Genomic DNA, 26,082 nt, shown 5'->3' on the forward strand with positions numbered 1-26,082 from the left:
CTTTTTTTAACTCCATATTTCATCGTCTTTTCTCTCTCTCTCTCTCTCTCTCTCTCTCTCTCTCTCTCTCTCTCTCTCTCTAGTTTTTTTTTAGATAGAAAAATAAGGAAATAAAGATACTGAATAAAAAAAAAGCGATTATCATAAACATAAATATGTATAATAATTTTCTATCATTCAAAGAATTATAAAAATAAACGAAGATAGAGTTGAAGTAAAAAAATAAACGAAGATGAAGTTGAAGTAAAAATGAAAGGATTGCATACCAATCGTATCTCCTCATATACGAGTTTAAGATCGTCTTCTACGAGACGGTAAGGGTCGACTTGGTAATCGGGCAAGGATCCGGGCTGAATAGTTTGTATTGAACTCATCGCTCTCGCGATGCCTATCCTGCATGATTCCGTTGTTTTTCTGTTCTGCAAAAAATACAAAAATATTTGTTTTAGTATATTATTTGATAAAAAATATAGAATACAAAATATGGAATACAAAATGCGTATATATATATATATATATATATATATATATATATTAATATTTATTATACATATTATATATATAAAATTGATATATGTGTTATATATACAATTAATAAATTATTTATGTTGTGTGTGGTATTCTCAATAGAAAAAAAAAGAAACACTACAACTATCTCCGTTATATCCGTGAAAGGAATAGTTTTAAGTTTCAACATTTCACCGTTCGCCTTTCTTTGTTTTCTCCTTCGATATCTAATCATTCCCATCATTTTAATCCACGTGTTTAATCTTTTTTTTTATTTTTTTTATTTTTTTTTATTTTTTATTTTTTTATTTTTTTATTTTTTTTTTTATTTCTATAAATGTACATACATACATACATACATACATACACACACACACACAGGCGAGTGTTAGAATTCTTTTATAACTTCTTATATAATCTGCTTAGAAATAATTTCTAATATTAAATCTAATATTTGAGAAATTATTGATTCCCTCGAACGATTCTATCTGTCAAGATATCTAATTTTTCTAATATTGTCTGTGGTATTTTTTTTTTCGAATCAATTCGAAAAACGATTGCCTGCCTACCTGTAACACGTCATTTACTACTGCATTCGGTCTGATTGTATCCCAGCATTTACTACTTCTCACCGTTGCGTCCGCTTTATTACGGAGTTTTATCACTTGTACAATTGCATTCAATTTCAATTATTTCTAAGCAATGATTAATTATTAACGACACCTTTCTATATATTTATGTGGCTGTCGCCATACGATTTTTCATCGGCTTCTCGTCCATATATATATATATATATATATTTTTTTTTTCCTTTTTATAATTAATACTTGTGATTATTGAAAATGTAAAGACGAGCTAATGAGAGAAGGATAAAAATAATTCTTTGATCAACGACAATTAAAAAATTCATTATGCAATTGTCAATTTTATCTCTGCCTCTTACAAAAATGAAAGAAGAAGAAGAAGAAGAAGAAGAAGAAGAAGAAGAAGAAGAAGAAGAAGAAGAAGTAAAAAAGGAAAAAAAGGAAATATTTTGCTTTCATTTTATTCAATAATTTCTAACGTCGGATTATATTTCTCCCCCCTTTTCTTTTTCTGTCCACATAATAATTGATATAAATTCTTTACATTGCACTTCCTTGTTCGTTAATAAATTACGAAATAAGATAGAAAAACTGGGAGAAGAGAGAGAAAGAGAGAGATAGAAACATATTTCTTTTGCGAGAGAAAAGTTTGATCGCTTTCAAAGGAATACTTACATAATCTATAAATTGGCAAGGAGTTTCATTGCAATAAAAATAAGGAACGATTACATTCTTTCGGCACACGCTACTTCGATACTACAAACACGGTACATGACCAATAATGTTTTTCTCTCGTCATCGCAAAACTTGCTTCTGATTGTCCAACAATTTCTCAACGGCGTTCACTTCGCGTATATAAGCATATCTATCTATATATCTTTGTGTGTGTGTGTGTGTGTGTGTGTATGTGTATACACATACATACATAAATACGTACGTATTTACGTTAGATAAGTATGTATTCTTCTAGTAATAGCAATAAATAGAAAAAGAAAGATAGATTAGGAGATGTATTCTTCCATATAAGTAGCAATAAAAGGAAAAAAAGGAAAGATAAAGATAGAGAGGTACATTCTTCTTCTGCCTATAACAATAAACAGATAAAGAGAAATAGAGATAGAGATAAAGAAAGATTAGAGAGAAAGAGAGAGAGACAGAGACAGAGACAGAGAAAGAGAGAGGGTTTCACAAGTCGGTATCTTTTGCCTACAGGATTAATCGAGGCCACGACGAAGAAGAAGATGAGGAGTAAAACAAAGGAGCGCGTCTATATGGTAAACGTAACGACGCGTGAACGGAGTAATGATGATCGATCTTTGTAAAGTATTTTAACAAAGTTTATGCATGGCGGCAGTCTCTTTTGCGAGTCCACGCACCATACTCTTTAGAGATAATTTTAAATGTCAATGTTTCAGAAAAGTTAGACACTTTCAAGGCTCAACAATAATATTCCAACCATATTTCTTTTCCATTTTATCATATTTACGTGCATATGATTCTTCTTTCAAATTATATATCCTTCTTTCTATTTATATCCTTTTTGTTTCTGTAATCTTTGTGCAAAAAAAAAAAAAAATAAAAGAAAGAAAAAAAGAAAGAAAAAATAAAAAAAGAACAAAGAAAGAAATAATGAAAAATACAAAAATATACATTCGAAATGCGAAACAGCATACTAAACGGCATAATTATATAAAATTATTGCGAAAAAACATATCTGAAACATTATAGATACAAATAAAATATTATATATACATTAATAAACGGAATCATTATATATACAAATATATATATATATATATATATATATATATATATATACTTGTCATGGAATTAAATTTTCTAATTAATATCAAATTTGAAATATCATTACTCTTGCCGAAATTATCACAATAACGAAATCAACGGGTCTCCTTTTTGGGCAATGGATGTTAAAATTTTATTACATATTTGCGTGTATGTACGTTTATATATGCAAATATATGCAGTTACAGAAGGTCGTAGAACATTGAGCAATGACCGTCTTTAATGTGTTCCCATGCATGTCTTACAATTTTCATGACGACTTACTAACCAACATTCCTAACTAACTAATCAACCAACCAGTTCTGGCAAAGCGATAGGACAAGTTCATTATATATTTTGCTTTTATTTTCACACACTCTAATCCTTTCTCTAAATAATAATGAAAAATCCAAGGCCAGTCAAAGAAAAATACGCAAAACTACGTAAATACTTAATTAATACCTTATAACACGGTAGGTCGAGAATTGATGAAGGCGATTACGTATAAATATTTTGTTAGGATTACTTTTCCTTTTTCTTTTTTCGTTACTTTTATTTTTTCTTTCTTTCTTTAAAAAAAAAAAAAAAATATATATATATATATATATATATATATATATATATATATATCTGAATGTACAACGTGGGTATTTGTGATCGTTAAATTATAATAACAAAAAAAAAAAGGAACGAAAGAAATATATATCAATTACATTGAATTTATTAATTACTTTGTTTTTATTATCATTATTATTATTCAATTTTCTCAAACCTTAGGTATTTTTTTTTTCCCCTATACTTCACGAGCTTGTTAGCTATAGTAGAATATATAGGTTTATTGTAACGAGCAAGTAGATAGGTACAAGAATTTTCTAACCATATTGCAGGTCTTCAATATCACTGTATTCTCCTCCCTTCTATATTTATACCTATATAAATTCTTTTATTTAACACTTTTGTATATATTTTGTGTGTGTATGTGTGTGCGCGCCCGCGCGCGCGTTAGCATGCGTAGGTGATAGAATACGATTTGATTCCGGTCAGTGACATTATAACTGGAATTTATTTTCACTTGTTAGTTCCATATTCGTTTAATTTCTATTTCTAATAATCCATAGTTCTCTTTATTTTTTTTTCTTCCATCTTTGTTATTACAATTATTGTAATAATAATAATAACCATAATAATAATAATAATAATAATAATAATAATAATAATTTATATATCATTTATATACTATTTATAATATATAAACATATATTTATGTGTATGTTTATATATTATTACTGTATTTATTTAATATTCCTTGAAAAAGGACGTACGCGATGTACATTCGCAATAAAAGAATACTAATAATTGTTTTCGACATCATAAATAAAGTTTAAGATATTTCAAGTGAAAGTAATTTTAAAATACATGTGCATAATAAGATGTTTTTTCTTTCTTCCTTTTTTTGTACTTTTTTTTTTGTTTTTTTTTTTTGTTTTTCCTTTCCTTTTCTTTTCTTTTCTTAGCCACAATCAATATTCTTTTCACTTTTCTTTTCTTCGCGATATTAGAATACGAAATCTTTTCGAGAGATAAGAAAAAAGAAAAATATAAAGCAAGGAAGATGGACGAATAAAGATAATTGAATGATAGAACATTACAAATTATGTTTATGGAACTTAGTCGTGGTATGGACGTAACGTATAACGTAATGTTTACTCAACGATTAACTACTACTATTACTATTACTATTACTACTACTACTATTACTATTACTACTATTAGTATGACTTCTGTTATTCTTTATTTACAATTTGTCGTCTCTCTCTCTCTCTCTCTCTCTCTCTCTCTCTCTCTCTCTCTCTCTATTTTTTTCTCTTTGTCTATTATTAAGACATAAAATAAGATATAAAGGATCAAAAAGCAAAGATCAATGAGAAAGAAAGATGAGAGAATGAGAACTCGAAGTGAGAATATTATTAACGTTAGAAATAAACGCAAACGTATACGTATTCCATAATAATGGCCGGTATTCTTCGATAAATATTAAATGAATTTGTCGTAATAACGATGAACTAGATTAACTCGTTGCAACCGGTTTTATCGATGGAAGAGAGAAAATAACAAATAAAAAAAGAAAAGAAAAGAATAGAAAAAGAGAAAAAGAACAGAAAAGAAAGAGAAAAGAAATTATTAAAACTTTACAACCTATTAACCTCGACCTTTTTCAATCGTGTCGCAAGAATTAATCTCATCGACGATTACTATATCTGCCACAGTAAAAACTGATAATCTCGAAAGATATACATTATCATATGATTCTTTTTCTATTATAATTTCTTTATATCTCTTTTATATCTAATTTTTTCTGTATAAACGTTGTCGATCATTAGCGTCATTTACCACAAGCCATTTGATAAATCTAAAAAAAAATTAAGAAATTAAAAAATTAAACAAAAAAGAAAACATAAAAAAAAAAATCTAAAAAAATCTAAAAAAGAAAAAAGACTGATATACATAATTCTTCCATCGACCGAGAATAATAATTTAATCGATGAATAGAATCTAAAACTGGCTAAACTAATAAAAATGTGATGTAATAAAATAATTTGAAGATGAGAAAATCAAAAGAAGAAAGAAACGAAAAAAAAAAAAAAAAGAGAAACGTGAATGTAAAGAAGAAGAAGAAAAGAAAAAAGAAGAAGAAGACGGGAAAAAAGAAAAGGAGGAGAAAAAAAAAAAGACTCTTTGATCGAAGATTGGCTCATGAAATGGAGGGAAAAAAAAAAAAAACGTTCGTGAGATTATTATATGAATTGATGGAACGAAGTAGAACGTATTTAAGTGTTGTTCGGTATATGTGTATATGTACTTCTGATCGCGAGTTGGCAGGTGTGTCGTAAGATCGCGTGCCTCCTTCTTGTAGCGGTTCTGTCGCAAGACAGTCATTTAAAAGTCGCGCCTTCGAATCTACAAAGCAAGGATTATCAAAAGATAATCGAAGATACACTTATAACATTCAATTCTTTATTCGATAAAATAAAGATGATATTAAGAAAAGAAAAAGAAAAAGAAAACAAAAACTATTTGAATCAAATTATGTCTTATATATATATATATATATATATATATATATATATATATATATATATATATATATACATGAATAAGTACATATGAATATATGTATGTACCTACGTAGGTACGTAGATGCAAATTGACAAAAAAAAATAAAGAGAAAAAGAAAGAGAGAGAGAGAGAGAGAGAGAGAGAGAGAGAGAGAGAGAGAGAGCGAAAGAGAGAGAGAGAAAAGAAAAGAATCATTTTCTAATCGAAATTATATATGCATATGATACACAGATAAATACATACATATGTATATATATATATATATATATATATATATGTGTGTATGCAAGTACTATATGTAGCCATCTTACACGACTCTTCTGAGCCAAAAGGTTTTCTCTTTTAATAAAGCATTCCAAGGGAGGAGGATAACTTTCACTCGTCGATCTAAATTATTTAGTTGCTATATAGAAACGAGACGAGGAAATCAATGGGAAAACGATCGATCGCATTTCTTTTGTATTATAAATTAGGATATAAATTAGGAATAATAATGACGACGAACAGATATTATTGCTTATATTTCTTCTTCTTTTCTTTTTCTTTGTCTTTTGGATATTTTTTTTTCCGTCCCTCCCCCCATAAATCTATTGAAATGAAATACAATAAAATTTTTTAAAATAAACTTAATAAGTCGTAAATTCCATATTATCCTCATGTTCATTTATTCCAATCTCGATCTGTTAAAAGAATTGAAATTATATTCTAGGAATAATATTTACGGTCAAACCGCAAATTAAAATATACTTTAAGAACCATCATTAACTCGTTCAAGGATAATATACTAATGCAAAACCACAATCACCGTATATAATTACTAATTCGATAATAAAAACGAAGCTTGATAATAATTATACGAATAAAAAAAAAAAAAAAAAAAAAAAATAGAAGGAAGAATATCAAAGTAAATTCTTATAAATTATTCATTCACTTTATATTTTATATACGTATGTTTAAATGTGCCTATAAAAATACAAATATCACATTTTGATAATACATTCTGACGAAGGCGGAAATACAAATATTCTCTTAATATTAGATTTCGTACTCATTGAACTTTTCTAACGTCATTGAAATAGCGACTTGACAGGACAAATATAAAGTGTCGTTATCTTCGGATATTATATCCAGACATCATCCTCAAAACAAAATCGAATAAAAATAATTTCAGAGACGTTTCAAGAATATCACAAAAAATTCAAATTATTGTAATAATCGTACTTTTATTTGATATATATTTACATTCGATTTTAATATCAATAATTTTAATAAAAAAAAAAAAAAAAAAAAAAAAATAAAAGAAAATAAAAAAAAAACTTTACATTATACAAAAATAGAAACACAAAAATATTATAAATTATAATTACAAATTATCTGTATAATATAACCTCCATTTAAATATTTTATTTCTTTAAATGAATTATGAGTTACAAGATTTAATTATTATTTATATACACACGTCTGTTTACATTTTTTGTTATTAATGTACGATATATATATATATATATATATAAATGGATAAATAGATAATAATAAAAAAAAAAGAAACATCAAAAAAAAGAAAACTAAAGAAAAAAAGAAAAGATTATATTTTGATTAATAAGAATCAAGGAAGATAAGCAAAGATGTTATAAAAGGAAAAAGGAGTTCTCGTTCCTTAACGAACGATATCGAATGTCAAGATATACAGAGAGGGAAAATATACTTTCTGTGTATACTTCAAACGACCCACATTCTGGAATCGTTCGTTCATTCGCTCTCTCACTCGCCTTTAACGAGCGGAACGTTTCGACGAATCAAGGTCGCTCTCTCACGAATAATCCGAGTCGATGCACTGCCGATGCATTTGCCTTCACGTTACCTTCATCTCCTGTCCAGAAGACAAATTTTGTTGAAAATTTGTTTCGTATTTTTTTTATTTGTGTCGAATTTGATTATAAAAAAAGAAAAATAAAAAAGAAAAAGAAAAAGAAAAGGAGAAAGAAATGATCGATAGATTTAATCTTTTCGTCTCAAAAAAAAAAAAAAAAAAAAAAAAAAAGAGAAAAGAAAAGAAAAACAACACAAAAAAACAAGCGTAAATATTACTTTAAGAAATTTTCTTATCATATAAATAAAATTTCAAGATAAAATTATCTTTCTTTTCGTATTCTTGTTAGCGTTTAATTCGTAAAACTCTGTTACAATTTAACATCAAGCTCAATAAAGAAACGGAAGAACGAATGAATGATAATTTTTCTCCTCTCTGTTGTATCTTTTTGTTAACTAATCTTTATAATACATCACAAATTCATTTTAATTAAATTAATTGTAAATAAGATAAAGTGGATTTTCGTTAATATATCATTGATTATTAATATGTCACGAAATATATTCCCATATATTTTAGGATAATTAAAAATAAAATATCTGACAATTTAATGTCAGAGTGTTTATAACAATTTTATCATTTCTTTTTTTCATGTTTTGTTTTTCCTTTTTTTCTTTTTTTTTTTTTTTTTTTCTTTATTGTTTCTTTTTTTTACGTGAAAATTATTCAATTTATATTTCTTTAACGATAGGACGGTAAAAATACGTTACTTCAATCAGAATATCTTATTAGTAATAAATAAATATTTGTCCAAAGCCTCTTAATACTAAAGAAAGAAATAAAATTTTATTTTTTTTTCGAGCTCGATTTAGCAATAATCAAAAGCAATAAAAATTTTTTAGTTTCGACAAGTTTAAGTTTAAGCAAAATAAAAAGGAAATAAATAAATCATTTAATTATAAAACTGACGAAAATAAATCTTAATTCTGATAACAGTTCATGAATGTCTATGTATAATTCCACGTGGCAAGGACAAGAAGGTCTTCGACCTTCAAATATAGATTATACATTATACAGATGTTCAGTACTAGGAAAAGAGAGAAGGAGAGAGTGAGAGGGAAAAAGAGAAAGAGATGGAGAGAGAGAGAGAGAGAAAGAAAGAGAGAGAGAGAGAGAGAGAGAGAGAGAGAGAGAGAGAGAGAGAGAGAGAGAAAAAGATAAATGGCATTGACCAATTGAAAGGAATTCGAAGAGAGATTCGATGATCTTTTTCTTCTTTTGACCAATAAAATATATACTGAATCGTATAAGCTCCATAGTACCTATGCAGAAAATAAATCTGTCTAAACGATTTAAAGAGAAAATTAAATATATATATATATTCATACATACATATACATATATATATATGTATGTATATATATATAAATCCTTGGAAAATCGATAATGATTACCAACGAATTATGAATTTTTCAAAAAATTTTTCTCATCTAGAAGAAAATCTGATCGCTATAATTGAAAATAACAAGACCAAAGAAACATCAAGTATGAGAAATAAATTGAATATAACTGACGTCGAAATAAAAAATAAAATTTATCAAAATTATTCATGTATCATACGAACGAAACGATAAATCCATTCTTAAACAGCTTCATCATTTCTCATATTGACTTTATCAATTGAAATTGTAAAATACACTTGTATTTCATTCAATCCGAATGGAAGTTCTTATAATTCTTCGAATTAAAAGTTGAAATGGGGTTATCACGTGTTTCTAAAAATTTCTTAAACGTAAACTATGATTTCTTTTCTTTTTCATTACCCATTATTATTATTATTATCATTTATATATATATATATATTTTTTTTTTCTTTCGAAAGAGAAAATGAAAGAGAGATCCTTTATCAAATTTCAACATTAAAAGTTGTAGCATTATAAGGCGATTTTATGTAACATCGAGAGAAGCCGGAATAAATGTCTCACGTTCAGAATTATTTAACGCCGCCCAATCGGTCGTCCGTCATGGGACTAATCAAACTTTCACTCCATCTTTCGACATATATATATATATATCTTAACAATATATATATATATAGATTGTTTCTCTTTTCTGCAAATACGTGGGAGAAAAAACAAAAAAAAAAAAAATCTCGCGTTGGAAACTTTAATACGTTTAAATAATAGAAAAAGAAAAAAAAATATATTCGTACATATGGCCTCCGAAAAATATATTGAAAAAAATAATCAAAGAGAAAGAGAAAATGATTTTTACACTAGTTTAATCTCTGTATCTCCGGCGTTTCGTCGTGAGAAAGTGGATTTTTGCTTAAGTAAGTATTATTATCATTACGTTAATTCAAATGACCTTGGCGCGTGTCGATTCTTTTTCTTTTCTTTCTATCTTCTTCACGAGAAAATAAAATAGAAAGCTGGTCGAGTCGCTGACGGAGCATTGTTAAAAATTAATTAAGACTCTTAGATCTTAACTAATTATCAGTATAACACTAACGATGAATATATATATATAACAAAAAAAATACATAATAAAGAGGACGGTACATAATTAGATAAAACAATATAAAGAGAGCCAAGCAGCAAACAGAAACTTGGAATATAAAAAAAAAAAAAAAAAAAAAAAAAAGAATGTTGGGATAAAAAAAAAGGACCATTTGGTCGGCCAGCACACATAATGGTATCCGCACATATCTATCATATGTATATGTGCGTATATTATATGTATATGTAATATATATATATATATATATATGTATTATATGTATATGTAATATATATATATGTATATATGTATATATATATATATATATAAATATGTATATATATATATATATATATATACATATTTACTCTATACATACATGTAAGAAAAAAATGTACGTGTACACACGTACAAAGAGAGCGATATAACCGGGTTCAACTTTTACTGGGATTCACATTTGGGTATCGAGGGCAGCCTAGACGTCATTCCCGTCCACCAAGTGAAACTGACCATTTCGTTTGACCGCCGCCAAGTGAAATATTATTTTTTTTAATCTTGTCCTTTTATTTTTAATTATATAAAAATTTATTTTCATATCTTTTCAATCGATTTAAAAAAAAAAAAAAAAGAAATTATACAATCCTAATTAGTACAATTTTTATATCCTTTCTAATGGATTATTTTAATTCTTACGAACAATTTGTAATTAATCAAATAACGTCATAAATACTCTTTGTCAAAATTGAAAACAACGAGTCAAATTATCATTTTATTTTATTTTTTTCCTCTTTCTTCATTTTAAATCAATTCTAAATGTTTATTTAATCGTTATAACTTCATCGTTTTCACTGTAATAGTATATTAAATTCACAATTCTATGTACAGTTATAATTATGATATCATTTGATTAATCACATCCATTTATATCGAAGATCACGAAGAAGTAAATGATTTTTAATTAATGATGATAACATCATACTACATACTATGACAAGTGTTATTTTAGTCTTTTATCAAGGACAGATATATCAGGATATATCTTATGGTTCATTCAAGGATTAGCAAATTAACACGAAGATCGTAGAATTTCTTGAGGAAAAGGTAGAGAAGGGAATAAAGATCCTTGGAGTTTCGCGATGAATCTCTAAGAATTTTCGTGACAGTATTGACAATGAGAATAAGGAGGATTATTTGTATTACAATCGAATATGCATGATGCGACGTCTCCTTCGATATATATGTACTGGTCGATTACCAACCATAGTCTACGCGTATTCATTTGCATTGGAAAAAATGCGGAAGAAACAAGAGGGAAAGCCCGACGTAAGAAATTAGATGAATTAATTTGAAAATTTATTCGTAAGGAAACGAGAGAGAGAGAGAGAGAGAGAGAGAGAGAGAGAGAGAGAGAGAGAGAGAGAGAGAGAGAGAGAGAGAGAGAGAGCGTGAGAGAAAGAGAAAGAGAAAGAGAAAGAGAGAGAGAGAGAGAGAGAGACTTAATAAAGAAAAAAGAGAGAGACGGAGAGATTTTAGATTTGAATTTTAAAGAAAACAAAATTTTGTTCTGATTATTTGATATATCTATACATTCGTTTGGTCTTTTCTGGTTTTATTAATATAATAATAATAATAATTATTATAATTATTATTATTATATAATAATTATTACAATCATTATCATTATTATTAATTTCTTATAATATTTATTTTTAATTTTGACATTGCCCAAACTATATATCGATAGATATAAATTATCTATATTATTAATTATTTTTTAACGATAAATGTATCACTTCAAATTTATCATTATAGAAAAAAAAAAAAGGAAGAAAGAAAAAAAAGTACGGATATATTGACAAAAAAAAAAAAAAAAAAAAAAGATAGGATGGTTATGCGTACGAAATATCTATAGAAGTCAAATTGAATCTATTCGCATATTGGGCGCGTAAATTCCGCTGGGTCCCTCCGTTCATTCATGCAAGTAACGTTCAATTGACGCACTCGCGACAATGAATGATTCATCTGTTACTCCGTGAATGGAGAAGTCGTTCGAATGTGTTAATATTTGCCATAAATTACAATCACTTCTTCTATATTTCTATTTACTTATGATCTAATAATATTATCGAAAAAAACATGAAAAGCGTACACGCGAGTACAATGGAATTAATTTTATTATTAATAGTACGAAAATAAAGAACAGATAGAGGAAAGCTTAGAGGTGAAGAAAGTAAGAGAGAAATAGATAGATAGATAGATAGATAGATAGATAGAGAGAGAGAGAGTGAGAAAGAGAGAGAAAGAGGGAGAGAGAGAGAGAGCAAATATGGTAGTATATATATAGAAGTATATTAAAAAAAAGATATTCCGATTGTCTTACCGTCAAGTAAAAAAAATAAATTAATCGATTAATAATCTTGTCATGAATAGATCAGTTTTATATAGATCTTCTTTGATATAGATTTATGAACATATCAATGAAATTGGTCATCGAGCCCTTCGTTACCATATTTATATTTTCTAACAAAATATTTATTACATAAATTATTTGATCTATGATATATATATATATATATCTAATTATATATAATTTTCTAATATAATATATTAGAAATCTAATAAAATAAATATAATATATTAATAAATATATATATATAATTTTCAATCAACAACAAACCATATAATAATCAAATAAATCAGCACGATTATTATATTACATAAAATGCAGATAAATTTTTTGTTGATATGCTTAAGCAAATATTTTTATAATCGACTTATTACATAATAAGTCAATTTAAAATACTAAGCAGATAGTAAATTATTTCTGTGTCAAAATACTGTCTTGCAATATTTATATAAATCTTATAATTTTTAATAAAAAAGAAGATTAATATAACTAAGCGATAATAAACAGAAATGCATATAATTGGAATTTCATATAATTTCAAAGTAGAAGAATTTTTTATTTTTCTTTTATTCTTTTTTTTTCAATTTATTTATTTATTTATTTTTTTCTTTGATATATATAAACATTTATGATATTTGTTTCTAATTTTTGTTTGAACGTACAAAATTATAAACGATACATCTTTGAATTAATAATATGAAACTAATAAAATAATAATTTAGAATGAATAATATGAAATTAATAAAACGAAAAATTAATTTCAATATTTAAATAAAAATCGGCTAGACCGATTATATTCCTACCATAGAAGATTTTCCGTTATAGAACATTTACCGTTAAACCACCCCCTCCCCTATCTCTCTCTCTTTCTCTCTCTCTCTTCAGAAATATTCATGAATATTGCATAAGATAACAAAACAGAATAAAATTCTGGGAACTGGATGGAATAAAAATAAGAAATAAATAAGGAAGAAGACGTGGACATCCAAAGCAATCCAAGTCAATTTGATTTTTCAATCAATAAGAATTTTTATTTGAAATTCCACATAAAATAATAATTAAAGTTGAATCAAATTATTCTTTATAATTTGTATACTCAGATATTTTATGATGAAACGAAAAAATTGGTGTTTTTTTTTACGTAAGAAAAATAATCGACAGTGTGTATGGAAACGACAAGAAAAGATAAAAAGAATTAAAATTTGTTTTAATCGAATATATAGAAAAAAATCAAGATCATCCAAACGAGATACATCCATTGACTTATGAAAAATTTCTCACAAATAATCGGCTAACCTACTTACAAGGAAGATCTCGAAAATTTCGTTCTCATCTTTACAACCGGTTCTCATTCGTCAATTGGATAATATTTACCATTACGAACCTAACATTATAAACTCAAAGAATATTTCTAGCTAGTAAGGGGAACATTTACCCAAAGATTGCGTAATACGAATAAGCAAGTCGTTCAATCTATGGCTAAGCAAGGCGTGCCATTAAGTGATCCGAAGAATTTCAAAATCCAACTCTTTCCTCTTTTGACTTTTGTACGAGAAAGTTCCTCAGTATATTTGACATTCGAAACTCAATGTAATCGTCATCGACGAAATCTGCTATTTTCTAAGGTATACCTATTTATTTTTTCTCGATATTTACGATCATTACGATCTTCTCGTTTTCTTTTTTTAAAGAAGAAAAAAAAAAAAAAAAGAAAAAAAAATATAAAATATCTGTTTATTGATAAAACACAAATACTTTCAATTTCGGCATATATCAAATTAGATAAAATTATTATTACGCGAGGAAATATTTGTCAAGACATTATAGCATTAAATATAATTATTTCGTTTTTCGTTATATATCAATATACGAATGATTTCTATCTTGTTGCGTCGCGCCATACGACGATTTGAATTCGAAAGTTACAACGAGTAGAATGCGCATGCGTCGGTTGTACAAATGTCGCTCTTCTAGTCAAGTTAGTACTACTTCTTTCATCTGCAAGATAAAATTAAACGTAAAATATTCGCAAGAAAGCATGGATTTTCTGTGTTAAATGATTCTCATTTTTTTTTCATCCTTTCATGTATTCATCCTTTTCTTTTTTAGAGATGAAAAGAGAAAGTTCTTATTTTAAATGATCATTATAAGACGAGAGTTGGAATCACGTGGTCGCAGGCGTCTTATGTCGTCTGCTATAAACAGCTGTTCCGATAGAAGGCGCAGAAGAGCGCAAAATCCGTTCATTCGTAAAATGAATAGGTCAGGTCAAATGTAGATAAATACAAACTTTCTTTTAGATTTGAAACATTGTTGACGAAGAACTAACAATTGATATAGCATCAAAACTGACGACATATTTTCATTCGATATTAAGTCGTCCATTAAAACCATTTTCAACAAAAATGTATATATATATATATATGTGTATTTAAATTTGGTGCTATTCGCATGTTACATAAGTTTCAACGAGAACACAAAGCGTAGAACAATAACAACGACTACTTTGATCATTTTCATCCCGAAAATTTTTTACGTAATCTCTCAAGATTCTAATGTTTTACGTAATCTCTTAAGTTTTCAAAGTTCGATGACTTTCTCTTAAAGGAACTTTCAAATTTCGTAAACTCGTCACCATGTGTATAAAAGAATTCTCAAATTTCATAGATTCGCCATCATGTGTTTATATAAATCATTAGATAAACGAGACAGATGTACGTTTTAGTCTAATTAAATAGTTCATGCCGGTTGAGGTTATGTTCAAATAACGTAAGAAATCTCGAGAAAGCTGAATGAAAGCGATCAAATTATGTTTTCCAATCGTAAATTACAATCGAGAGGTATACTTAAACGATGAAAAGAACGTATTAATTTGAAGAACTTTCGAAATTATTATTGATTAATATTATACACGTAATATTGGATATATCTTATGAGTCTAAAGACTCAGTAAGAAACGATATAAAAAGAAAGTGGACAAGAATACGGCTTACCTGACATTGTTTCTCCGTCGGGCTTATGGCTCGTTCGATCTCCACTCGTGACTTGGTAAATGTTGTTGAAAGTTTCTTTCGTATTTCAGAAAAATGTCCGAACTGGCACAGTTTTTCCGCACGAGCACAAAGCCGACTCGACCCTATACACGCCATAGCGAAAACTGTAGTGAGTCGAGCCAGCCAACTTGTGAAGACTTTCGACCTAGACTAATCCCCACCGATATTTCTCAAAGACGTGACCCTCTCCCCCACTCTATCCCCACTTCTTTGCTCACCTTTCGTTTTCCCAATACGTTATTTCTTTAAATGTATACTCCCAAAGAGTGCGTTCCTTCTCCATGCGAGAGAGTTTTTGTATATGTAGCGTATCGTTCAGTGAAGTTGCCGCGTCTTACTAATATTATCGTAGTGGTACGATCATAAATCGTAAGAAATACATGATCGTAAGAACTCGTATTCTCATTTTTGACAAGACAACAAATTGAGCGGTAATAATAAACGATTGACTCGTTCATTCTGAAGAGAGATCCGTATCGAAAAGAATGTTTGATAAGCGATCGTCGATCATTAAAACATTTTCTTTTTTTTTGTTTTTTTTTTTACTCCTTAATTTTTATTGTATATTCTTCTTAATATTAAAATAATTCGCTTGTCATTTCCTCGAGAATAGAGAAAAAGAAAAAAAAAAAAAAAGAAAAAAAAGAAGAAAAAAAACTTAAAATTTCATTATAATGTCATAATAAAAATGATCATTTTACAAGTTCATCTTCGATCTAATAATGAAACATATCTGTTTCATCTTATTAAATAATCATATAAAATTGATTTACAATAGATATTAAAAGATTTTGAAAATCTTTTTAAGATTTGTCGCCTTTAGATAGATCGTCATTGTTAAATCTAGTCACTAAGATCTCTGGTATCATATTTGCTTCTGCATTGATTAGATGAAAATTAGAATATTCCGTTATCGTGCAAGGTGCATTAGTTTTGTTTTCTGCTACATTGAAATTATATTCTTGTGCTGTATCCCCATGATTTCTATTAACGGTATACCATTGGGACATCATTTCTCTAAGCGGTTGAAGATTACTTGCATTTTGTTGAATCTTTTTCAATTCTTCGTTACACAGTTGTTCAATTTCTGCCAATCTCCGTGCATAAGCTTTGGCAACCACTTGACGATGCATATTATAACGTTTCTCTGCTTGAGCTAATGCTAATGTATCCTGATATTTTGCAAGTTTCTTCTCATATTCTAATATTGTAAGCTCCGTTAATGCTTTCTCCGATGTTACATCAATAATATAATCTATAAAAATCATACATTATAATAATATTCTTTGTAGTATTATGTATCATGTTTCATTACCTATATCATTAGAAAGAGGAGATTCGGCTGCATATGCAGCTGCAGCTGCACGTGCAGCTGCAGTAGCTTCCTCTAATGCAAAAATATCGCTTTGCTCTCTCAATAATTGAAACTCTTCCCTTTCTTTTCTCCAAAGAGTAACTTCTTTTTTTAATTCCTCTCTCAAATACATCATCAATTCGTTTAACGAATTAATACGTTCCCGAAGAGCACGACTGAAAATATAAAGAATTAATAAAATATCAACGATCACTTATAACAATTATTTACAATTAAAATACTTTTTATGATATAATAAGTACTCTATATATTTAGATTCCTCATTTTCGTTGTCATCGAACTCTTCGTAATTTTTATTCATTGATAGAGAATTCTCCGATTGTTCTAAGACAGCCGATAGTTTTTCATATGTATTGTCGTATAAAATATCACCTTTTTCAGTAGTCTCTACATTTTGAAGATCTAAGTTTAAATTAAGGTCGTCCTGAACCTTTTGATTATGTTCATTTTCATAATCCTCTGAACTTTCGTTTCTGTTCTCGGAATCATTAACAGAGGTCCTACTACTGAAGGATCTGTCAGTTTGTATCTCTGATAAAGAAACACACTCGTTTTCCATTAGGAATATTCTTGATTTTTGTTCTTTTTTTATATTAAAAAAAACATATTATATTACTTATCTAAAAATTTTTATCGTGTCAATAGTTAAATTCGGTCTTGATCATAAAATGCTCGATTTGTTTTTGTTATTCTCTTGTTTTTGTAAGATAAAAAAATCTAGATCTAATTTATATATATATATATATGTATATATATATGTATATGTTTATATGTATACATATATATATAGGAAAAATAAGTCAATTTAAAACGATAACTGCAAAATTATAATGAATTTCGTTTCTCTTTATTTTTTATTATTAAATCATATATTTTATTCAGTATAAGAAAAAAAAAATCATTAACTTTGATAACATTGATATTCTAATAATTGCTATGTTCTAATATAAAATATAATCTAATCTATAATCTAATATAAAATTATTACTTATGCATATATATAAAATATATATTTGTACATGTATAAAAATATTAAAATTATTCTGCAGCAGGTTTTAGGAAGCATAAGCTTATATAAAAATATAATTATTGGAATTTTCATTTTCTAAAGAAATTCAATAAATTACATAAATTCATATATTTATAGAAGTTTAGGCATTTGCTTCAATGTTGATATATCCAATATCTTATTAGGACAATTGGTCCGAGACATTTGTGCGTACGGATATTGTTGCGTTATTGGACTATGTTTAATGTTTCCTATTTTCAGATCTGCTTTTGGTGACCCTTCTAGGCACATTACATTATCATCTGCAAAGGATAGTATTTGTCATTGTCTCTGAATTGTTAAAATTTGTAGATTACAATTTGAAAAATATAAATCCTTTACCTTCAATTTGTACATTATTTTTTCCTGGGAGTAACTGATATCTTTCTAAATAACGCATTGTAGCAAATGATAAGTTAGTTCCTTGCATATTACTTAACATAACTTGTTTTAATGATGTAGATCCCTGTTTTTGTGTTGTTAATTCAGCAAGCTGTTCATCGCTTAGATATTTTAATGCTAATGCTTTCATGTGCATACTTGTATTTGTTTCAGTAATACCACTTGTAGCACGAGTAATATTTGCTTGATAGTCCAATCGTGGATAAAATGACGAATCAAATTCTACTCTACAAAAACAATATTATAAAAATATATTGTATATAATTAATAAAAATAAATTAATAATGATATCTTATTTATAAATAAATCTATAAGATGTCACAGAAAAATACATACTTTCTTGTACCATTTTTTTCTCTGGATTCAGGCTTATCCACTAAACTAATACCAAGTTTTCGTAATTGTTCTAAAGTGGCAACCTTCACAGTGTCTAATATTGTTTTATTTTCATTATCATCTTGTTCTACATTGTTTCTTGTTTTTACGTCCTTTGGATCACTAGTATCCACAGTCGATGAATTCTGTAAAATTTGATTCACTTGCCCTAAGACATTATTATAAAAAGTCCATCCAACTTTGGAAGTTCGTTTAATCTTATCACTTTCTTCATCGCTAGAATATTCTTGCATATCAACATGAATACTTGGTTCAGGTGTTACAGGAGCCATTTCAGTTATTTTAAAATCACCACCACTTAGCACCAAACTATCTTCTACGCGTTTATGTGTTTTAGCAAAACCATCAGACTTATCACATCTGTTTTCATTCTTTGCTTCTGTATATTCTTTTGGATCATTAAGTACATCATTTGTTATACAGTGCTCGTAATTATAAGGAGGAAATCCTGTATCTTTAGTAAGTCTTTTTATATCTTCCTTTTTTGTTCTTTGTTTTTCATAATTTATTGGCGAATATGTTTGCTTTTGTGCATTCAATTTATTAGAATTCTGAAATATATCTTTATTTGATTGAGATGACTCATTTATTCTTTCTACAGGAACATTTCGTGCATTTTGAGTATCTACATGATTTCTTTTTTCCTGTATATCTTTCATTGAACAACTTACATTAAAATTACTACTCTGTGGTTGACTAGAGGATAAATAACTTTCAGAATCTTCAACTATATTTTCCAACTGTCCAACAGGAAGTCTTGTAAAACAATTTTTATTTCTTTTCAATGTTTCACAAGTCTCCTGCAAATGTTTATTATTTTGTCTATTTATAACATCATTCTGTATTTCATCCTTTTGAAGATTTTCATAGTCCACTACAATAGGATTATTTTGAACCGTAAATTCAAAACTTGTCATCACACCAATAGATACTTGTTGTTCCATTACACCTTTCTCTGCATGCTGCTCTGACAGAATAAGTTCTGGTTGATTTATAATTCTAATATCTTTACTATTTTCTACATTTCTTTCTATAACAGAGGTACTTTGACAGGCATTTCTTTTAACTTTTTGATTTGGAGTTGTTTGATAATTGGAAGTATCAATAGTTCCTGCATGAATGTATCCATTTTGTTGTACCGTTTGAGTTGAACAGACACATTTCTTTTTGTCCATTAAAATATCTTTCTGCATTTTTAAAAGATTATCTACTTGCGATTGTAAAGATTGAATTTGTTCACTTTGTGTATTAACTAATTGCAACAAATTTTTGATTGTTTCATGATTATCCGTATTATGATGGTGCATTGGATAAAATGGTGGAAAAGGATATGTACTCATGTCAAAATATTGATATGGATAGCTTGGATGATGTGACATTGGTGGAAATTTATTATTAGAAAAAACATTTGGAGTAGTTAAATTATGCACATTTGGATGATTCTCTGTATTATTTACATTGACCTGCGTTTGCATACAATTTTGAAGAACCAAATCTTTTTTATTTGTAGAAACATAGGGTGTATTTGTGCTATGATTATGATGATCATTATAAGTATTCGAATCTTGTTTAGAATTACTTAATAGTCTTGTCTTCTCATTGTAGTCAGAATAATCTTTATTAGGATTATGCAATGTCGCACATGTGGTATTAAATGGATAATTATGTGGTGTACGTGACCTTATATGATCTTGTTCCCTTTTATGCATATCTTTCTTTAAGATTTTATTACCGTTACCACATGAATCATTACTTCTATCAATACTTTGTAAAGAGGTTACAGGATTATATTTATAATCATGTTGGACTTTATGTGAATTGTCAATCTCATCAATCTTGTAATTGGGAGTTTTAGAAAAATTATATTGTCTCCAAGAAGCATACGATGCATGCTTGTTAAAAGAAGGAGAAACAGAGATGTCAGACTTCGGATTCCTATTCTCTGAAGGTTTATCAAAAATAAGAGACACTTCTGGCACCGATGAAACTGCAAAATTCTACATACGACATGTTTTATCTATTTATATAAAATATCGAAGAAAGATTAAAGTTAAAATATGAAAATGAATGTACCTCAACTTTCGTTGCAGGCTTAGGTGTAATTCTCGGCTCAAATTCTTCTACATCATTATTAAATTGACGTTGCATATTTTAATCGTTTGGAGTAACAATATTAAATAATTCAAGTAATACCTCTTTCTTCAATTTTTCTTATAATATATATCGTATAAGAAATATTTTCAAATAACGTGCACTCAATAACGCCAAACCACAACGTATATTAAAATTTCACTGTCAGAAGATTAATGTCCCGCGCGAAATCGTTAAGCTTTATAGCATCAATGTGATTGGTAGATAGATCAATTTAAATTCTATCAAATAAGAATTTCTTTTTTGAATTTCAAAATGAATTACAATAAAAATTTAATATGAATAACGATCAAATTTTATTTGAATTTTTATTCGTATATCGATATCGCAAATTTATTAAAAATTCGACAAATAAAAAACGATAGCTAGATACTTATCGCGAAAGTAAATATTAGTAATATTTAAACTTTATTTGAAATGTTGTTATATAAATAAATGTGCTAAAAAGAAAAAAAAAATAGAACAAGAAAAGAAAAGAAAAAAATAACAATAAAGAAGAAGAAAGAATGCCATGCTACGAAATCAATGTTAGTTAATCGTACGATCGATTATATTCAACCAATAACGTATTAAATATATGAGAATGTACGTGATGAATCACACCTAAATATTCTCTGATAGGTAGATAATGTCGTATGGTCAAAAATAAATGTAAATTCCCTAAATAAGAAACGTTGGTTTGTTCCTTGATTGACCAACAATATTGCGATTATCCGTTTACATATCATGTGACCTTTTCTCATTTATGCAAACCTCAGTAATATTTTGCTCACGATCTCACTGCAAAACAATAACAAACCCTTGTCTGAGAAAGCTTGCTAATGTATTATATTCTAAAGTGTATTGGACGATATTAAGTGTCAAATGATTTTATTATTAATTTTTATATTTTGTATTTTTCGTTAAACAAAAATTATAGATATCATTTGAAAAAGGAAAATGTATATCTACTTGCGATGTTCTCGGTTATAGAAGAAAATAGTTGCTGACGAAAGTCATGGTCATTGTGCGTGGATATCGTAAATGTAGAGGGTCCAGTATGTAAACCGATCAACTAGACATTCACGCGGACTGTCTAATAGACTGTGTAAACCATAGTGTTCGGGATTATTACATGGGCAATGTTTGATATTATTGAATATTAGTGAATTCGTAGAACATTACGCATGAATATTTACATCGTAAAGTGTTATTAATCCGCGCGTCTCCGACCACGCGTGTTTAGACATGCGCTTGTTATATTAATTGAATTTAACGAAAGTTATGCTTTTACACAGATGTTTCCATTGAGCTTTATTTCCTTTCTGTCATTTTCTTTTTCTTTTTCTTTTTCTTTTCTTTTTCTTTTTTTCCTTTTTTTTTCCGCCCCTTTTACAAAAGATCGATTAAATGAGTGAAATTTTCAAGTGGTTTAATAGCAATATATTATACATTCTCTTTTAATCATCTACTCAAATGTGAAAGAACTATTATTGTTTTTGTGTGTATATAAATAAACAAAACAACAGGCTCGAGTAACGTAGGTATTTATTGTTTATATTGTATTTATATATATATATGTGTACACATACGTGCGCGCGCGTGCGTATATGACACACACACACACACGCATACACAAACATTATATATATATATATAGATATGAACATCTCAAAAGTTTAAAGTTTCTACAAATGCAAAACATTTATGTTGGTACAGTGAAACATATATGGTTTCGCAAATGGGAGATATTAGTTATCCAGAACTTTTATTGGATATTAAAGATAACACAATGGATAGTATAGTGAAACATGAACCTCCACAAGAAATGGGTCCATCTTCTGCCTCTGTTCCAATACCTGGAGGGCATAGAGGAACAAGAGGTATATACGACCAATTTTCTCCTTCTCCTCTTCAAACATCTACTTGGAGTAATAGGCCAGAGCATGTTGAATCTCCCTTCAAAATGGATCCAGATCAATTGGATATATCATTTAAAATGGACGATGATGATATATTCCAAGTTGATAAAGCAGATCTTATACAAGGACCTACGCTTGCTGAATTAAATGCCAATGACGATACACTATTAGGAGATTTAAATTTTGATGATTTATTATTGCCAGAGGAATACATTCAACCTTTAAGGATCGGACCCAATGTTATTCCTTCTGGTGGTTCTTCTTTGTTTAATAGTAATGGACCTGGATTTGCATCCAGTAGCTTTCCACAGACTGGAACTGCATTCAAAAGTTGCCCAACATATACAAATACTAGTGGATTTACATTGAATAGAGATATAAATATAACAGATAATTTTGAAGGTGTCAGTCCTCCTGTTTTTACCAGTCCAGGAACTAGCAATATTGCAGGTGTGTATACATTCCTTTTTTTTTTTTTATTTTATCACAAAGTTTTATTTACATTCATTATTCATTTTTTATATAATTGTTTTTTGCTGATACTTCATAGGTAGTTCTACAGCAAGTTCTTCGACTTCTCCTCATACGGCAACAAGATCAACTGGTCCTTCTACTCTTCACGAATTATTAATGAAACGAAACGAAAATTCATTTAATACTCCAGTAACTAGCCAAATTGATACAGCGTCTGGTATAAGTGGTAAACCTAAGGTTTCTAGGCTCTCTATGTCTGCACCAACACAATCCATGGGATTAGAACAAATTTGGGCTCATAGAGAACCACGACAACATCTCTTAAGTACTGGCAGTCTTAGTCTAGTTGAAGCAGGATCTACGAGTAGTCTAAGCACTGGTGGTGCTCTTAGTCCAGACCCACTTTGTTATTTAGATCCCCTTAGTCATGATGAAGGATATGAAGACAGTGATGATGACAGTGATCATTATGATGATTACAGCAGTGATAATGGTATTCAAATATACATTAAAAATTGCATCATACTATATATACATATATATATATATATATATATATATATATATATATATATATATAAAATAATAAAGAAATATAATAAAGCTTTTTTTCACAGATACTGGTGGTAGCGATGGAGAAGACCAAAGTAATGTTAGTGTAGGAGGTGATACAGCAGACATAGGAAGAGAAAGTAGACACAGTAAAAAGGAAAGATATTTTTGGCAATATAATGTTCAAGCAAAGGGTCCAAAAGGTCAGCGTTTAGTTGCGAGAACACGACTGGAAGATCCTCATGTTTTGAACGAAGCTACAGATCCTGTATTCAGTCCTCATTGTGCTCTCAGAGGAATCAAGCACAGTGGTAAAGCACGTAAAGGAGATGGCAATGATCTTACACCAAATCCACGAAAACTTTTTAGCATTGGCAAAGAATTAGATAAGCTCTCGCGGGTTATAAACGATATGACCCCTGTTTCTGAATTGCCTTTCACAGCGAGGCCTAAAACGCGGAAAGAAAAAAATAAATTAGCATCGCGCGCATGTCGTCTTAAGAAAAAAGCTCAACATGAAGCTAATAAAATAAAGTTACATGGTCTTGAACAAGAGCACAGTTGAGTAAAGATAGTTCTGATTTATTTAAAAAAAAAAAAAATATATATATATATGGTTCACTTTGTCTATACATGTGTATATATGTATACAAACATATATGTAATGATTACTTTGAATGATATGCTTTTTTATCATAGGACGATTGATCCAAGGTATATCACAAGCAAAACAAACTTTAGCTGCTAAACTAACGGAACCTAATCCTGAAAATCAGGAAGAACTAACAAGACAAATGGAAAAATATTGCAAATTGGCCACCAGTTAGTATAACTTAACATAATTATATACATGAAAAAAATATTGATATCCTAATATCATATTTCCTATTACAGAGATACGCATAGCAAATCACTCTACAGAATTTGTCAATAAAGTGTTAGACAAGGTCAAAGCAGGAGTGCCTGATGGTGGCATTGATGATTTTTAATATAAACGAATTTTTTTTTTTTTTTTTTACATCAACTTTATGTTTATATTTATGTACAGAAGATTGAGAGAAAGAGAGAGAGAGAGAGCGAGCGAACGAGAAATTATACTTTTACATTAAAACAGCTTCATTTTGTTTTTGTGAAAATGCGCTAAGAAACTATTGTTAATTTATTGATTAATGTGAATAAATATAATCGCTATGTTATAATTACAGGTAGAAATTCATATTCTTAAGAAAATCGCAGAACCGACAATTTTGTGTACTCAGCTTTTATAATATGATACTATCTTCATTTTGTTAAAGACTGTGTTCTTTGTTATTGTATATAGTATTGGTTCAACTGTACATACTATTTTTTTAATCTTAATCAAACAGGAACGATGTACCTTATTTATGCAGTAAAATTGACCACTCGATGAAGTACCCTGTAATAAAATTCTTTTATTCTCTGTAATAGTCGAACATAACTATATTTCTTCCTATATTCGTTATTGTAAATTTGATCACGTAATTACATCTATTTATGTATGTACGCATATATACATATAGCACTTTTTAGAAAAAAAGAAAAAAAAACAATAGTTTATCAAGCAGGGGCATGAAAACGTATATTTATATCTTTATGAAAATTTAAAAAGAAAAAAAACGAAGAAATACATTTGCTTTGTCGATTCCTTTTTTTTTTTTTAAAGAAGAAGTAATAATTACGAATAATATTAATACCTTGAATAACATCTATTCTGCAACATATTATATAATCAAAGAATATTATCCTTTGCATATATTAAATTAGCTAGATATTATTATTAAATCCTATTTGTAAGTTTGATCGTTGATATTCATGAAAAAAAAAAAGAAAAAAAAAAAAACTATTATCGATTAGGTAACAATCGAATTACTTTTCTACGACGAAAAAATGTATTCTTGAATTATTTTTTTTTTACCTTAAAGCAATACAATAGCTTTAATAAAAAAAAAAAGAAAAATCGTACAATAAACAAATAATCTTGAAGCTTTGCTCGCTTAAAGGAT

At 28.2% G+C, this 26,082-nt stretch overlaps 4 protein-coding genes across 5 annotated transcripts in view; 1 reads left to right on the forward strand and 3 right to left on the reverse strand.

The window, feature by feature from the left end:
• The window catches only part of qless (decaprenyl diphosphate synthase subunit 1 qless), a 25,614-nt gene extending 9,692 nt beyond the window's left edge, over positions 1-15,922 (reverse strand). Inside the window, exons 1-2 of the mRNA XM_035887285.2 lie at positions 15,700-15,922; positions 267-419 (exon numbers count right to left, since the gene is read on the reverse strand). Of these exons, the coding sequence (XP_035743178.2) occupies positions 267-419; positions 15,700-15,855 (309 nt within the window). The 5' untranslated portion in view covers positions 15,856-15,922. The remainder of the gene's footprint in view (positions 1-266; positions 420-15,699) is intronic.
• A 640-nt stretch (positions 15,923-16,562) lies between these two features.
• LOC118451109 (uncharacterized) lies at positions 16,563-17,693 on the reverse strand. Its single transcript, XM_035887291.2, has 3 exons — positions 17,377-17,693; positions 17,075-17,289; positions 16,563-17,014 (listed from the first exon to the last, which is right to left on the reverse strand). Exons 1-3 carry the CDS (start codon positions 17,691-17,693, stop codon positions 16,563-16,565), a joined length of 984 nt encoding a protein of 327 aa, XP_035743184.1.
• A 443-nt stretch (positions 17,694-18,136) lies between these two features.
• On the reverse strand, positions 18,137-21,445 carry LOC118451104 (uncharacterized). The gene is made up of 4 exons (XM_035887279.2): positions 21,054-21,445; positions 18,921-20,977; positions 18,525-18,811; positions 18,137-18,445 (listed from the first exon to the last, which is right to left on the reverse strand). The coding sequence occupies exons 1-4, from the start codon at positions 21,126-21,128 to the stop codon at positions 18,276-18,278; spliced, it is 2,589 nt and encodes an 862-aa protein (XP_035743172.2). The 5' UTR covers positions 21,129-21,445; the 3' UTR covers positions 18,137-18,275.
• Positions 21,446-21,879: 434 nt separating this feature from the next.
• On the forward strand, positions 21,880-25,338 carry REPTOR (repressed by TOR). Of its 2 annotated transcripts, none has more exons than XM_035887281.2 (6): positions 21,880-22,654; positions 22,830-23,482; positions 23,583-23,999; positions 24,124-24,618; positions 24,758-24,880; positions 24,953-25,338. In XM_035887281.2, the coding sequence occupies exons 2-6, from the start codon at positions 22,840-22,842 to the stop codon at positions 25,045-25,047; spliced, it is 1,773 nt and encodes a 590-aa protein (XP_035743174.1). In that variant the 5' UTR covers positions 21,880-22,654; positions 22,830-22,839; the 3' UTR covers positions 25,048-25,338. The 2 variants fall into 2 exon arrangements, with proteins under 2 accessions (XP_035743174.1, XP_035743175.1); XM_035887282.2 differs by having other exon boundaries at positions 21,881-22,650; positions 24,953-25,334.
• Positions 25,339-26,082: the final 744 nt, after the last annotated feature.

The sequence above is a fragment of the Vespa mandarinia genome, chromosome 8, assembly GCF_050613455.1.
Source record: "Vespa mandarinia isolate Hongniang chromosome 8, ASM5061345v1, whole genome shotgun sequence".
NCBI classification, from domain to species: domain Eukaryota; kingdom Metazoa; phylum Arthropoda; class Insecta; order Hymenoptera; family Vespidae; genus Vespa; species Vespa mandarinia.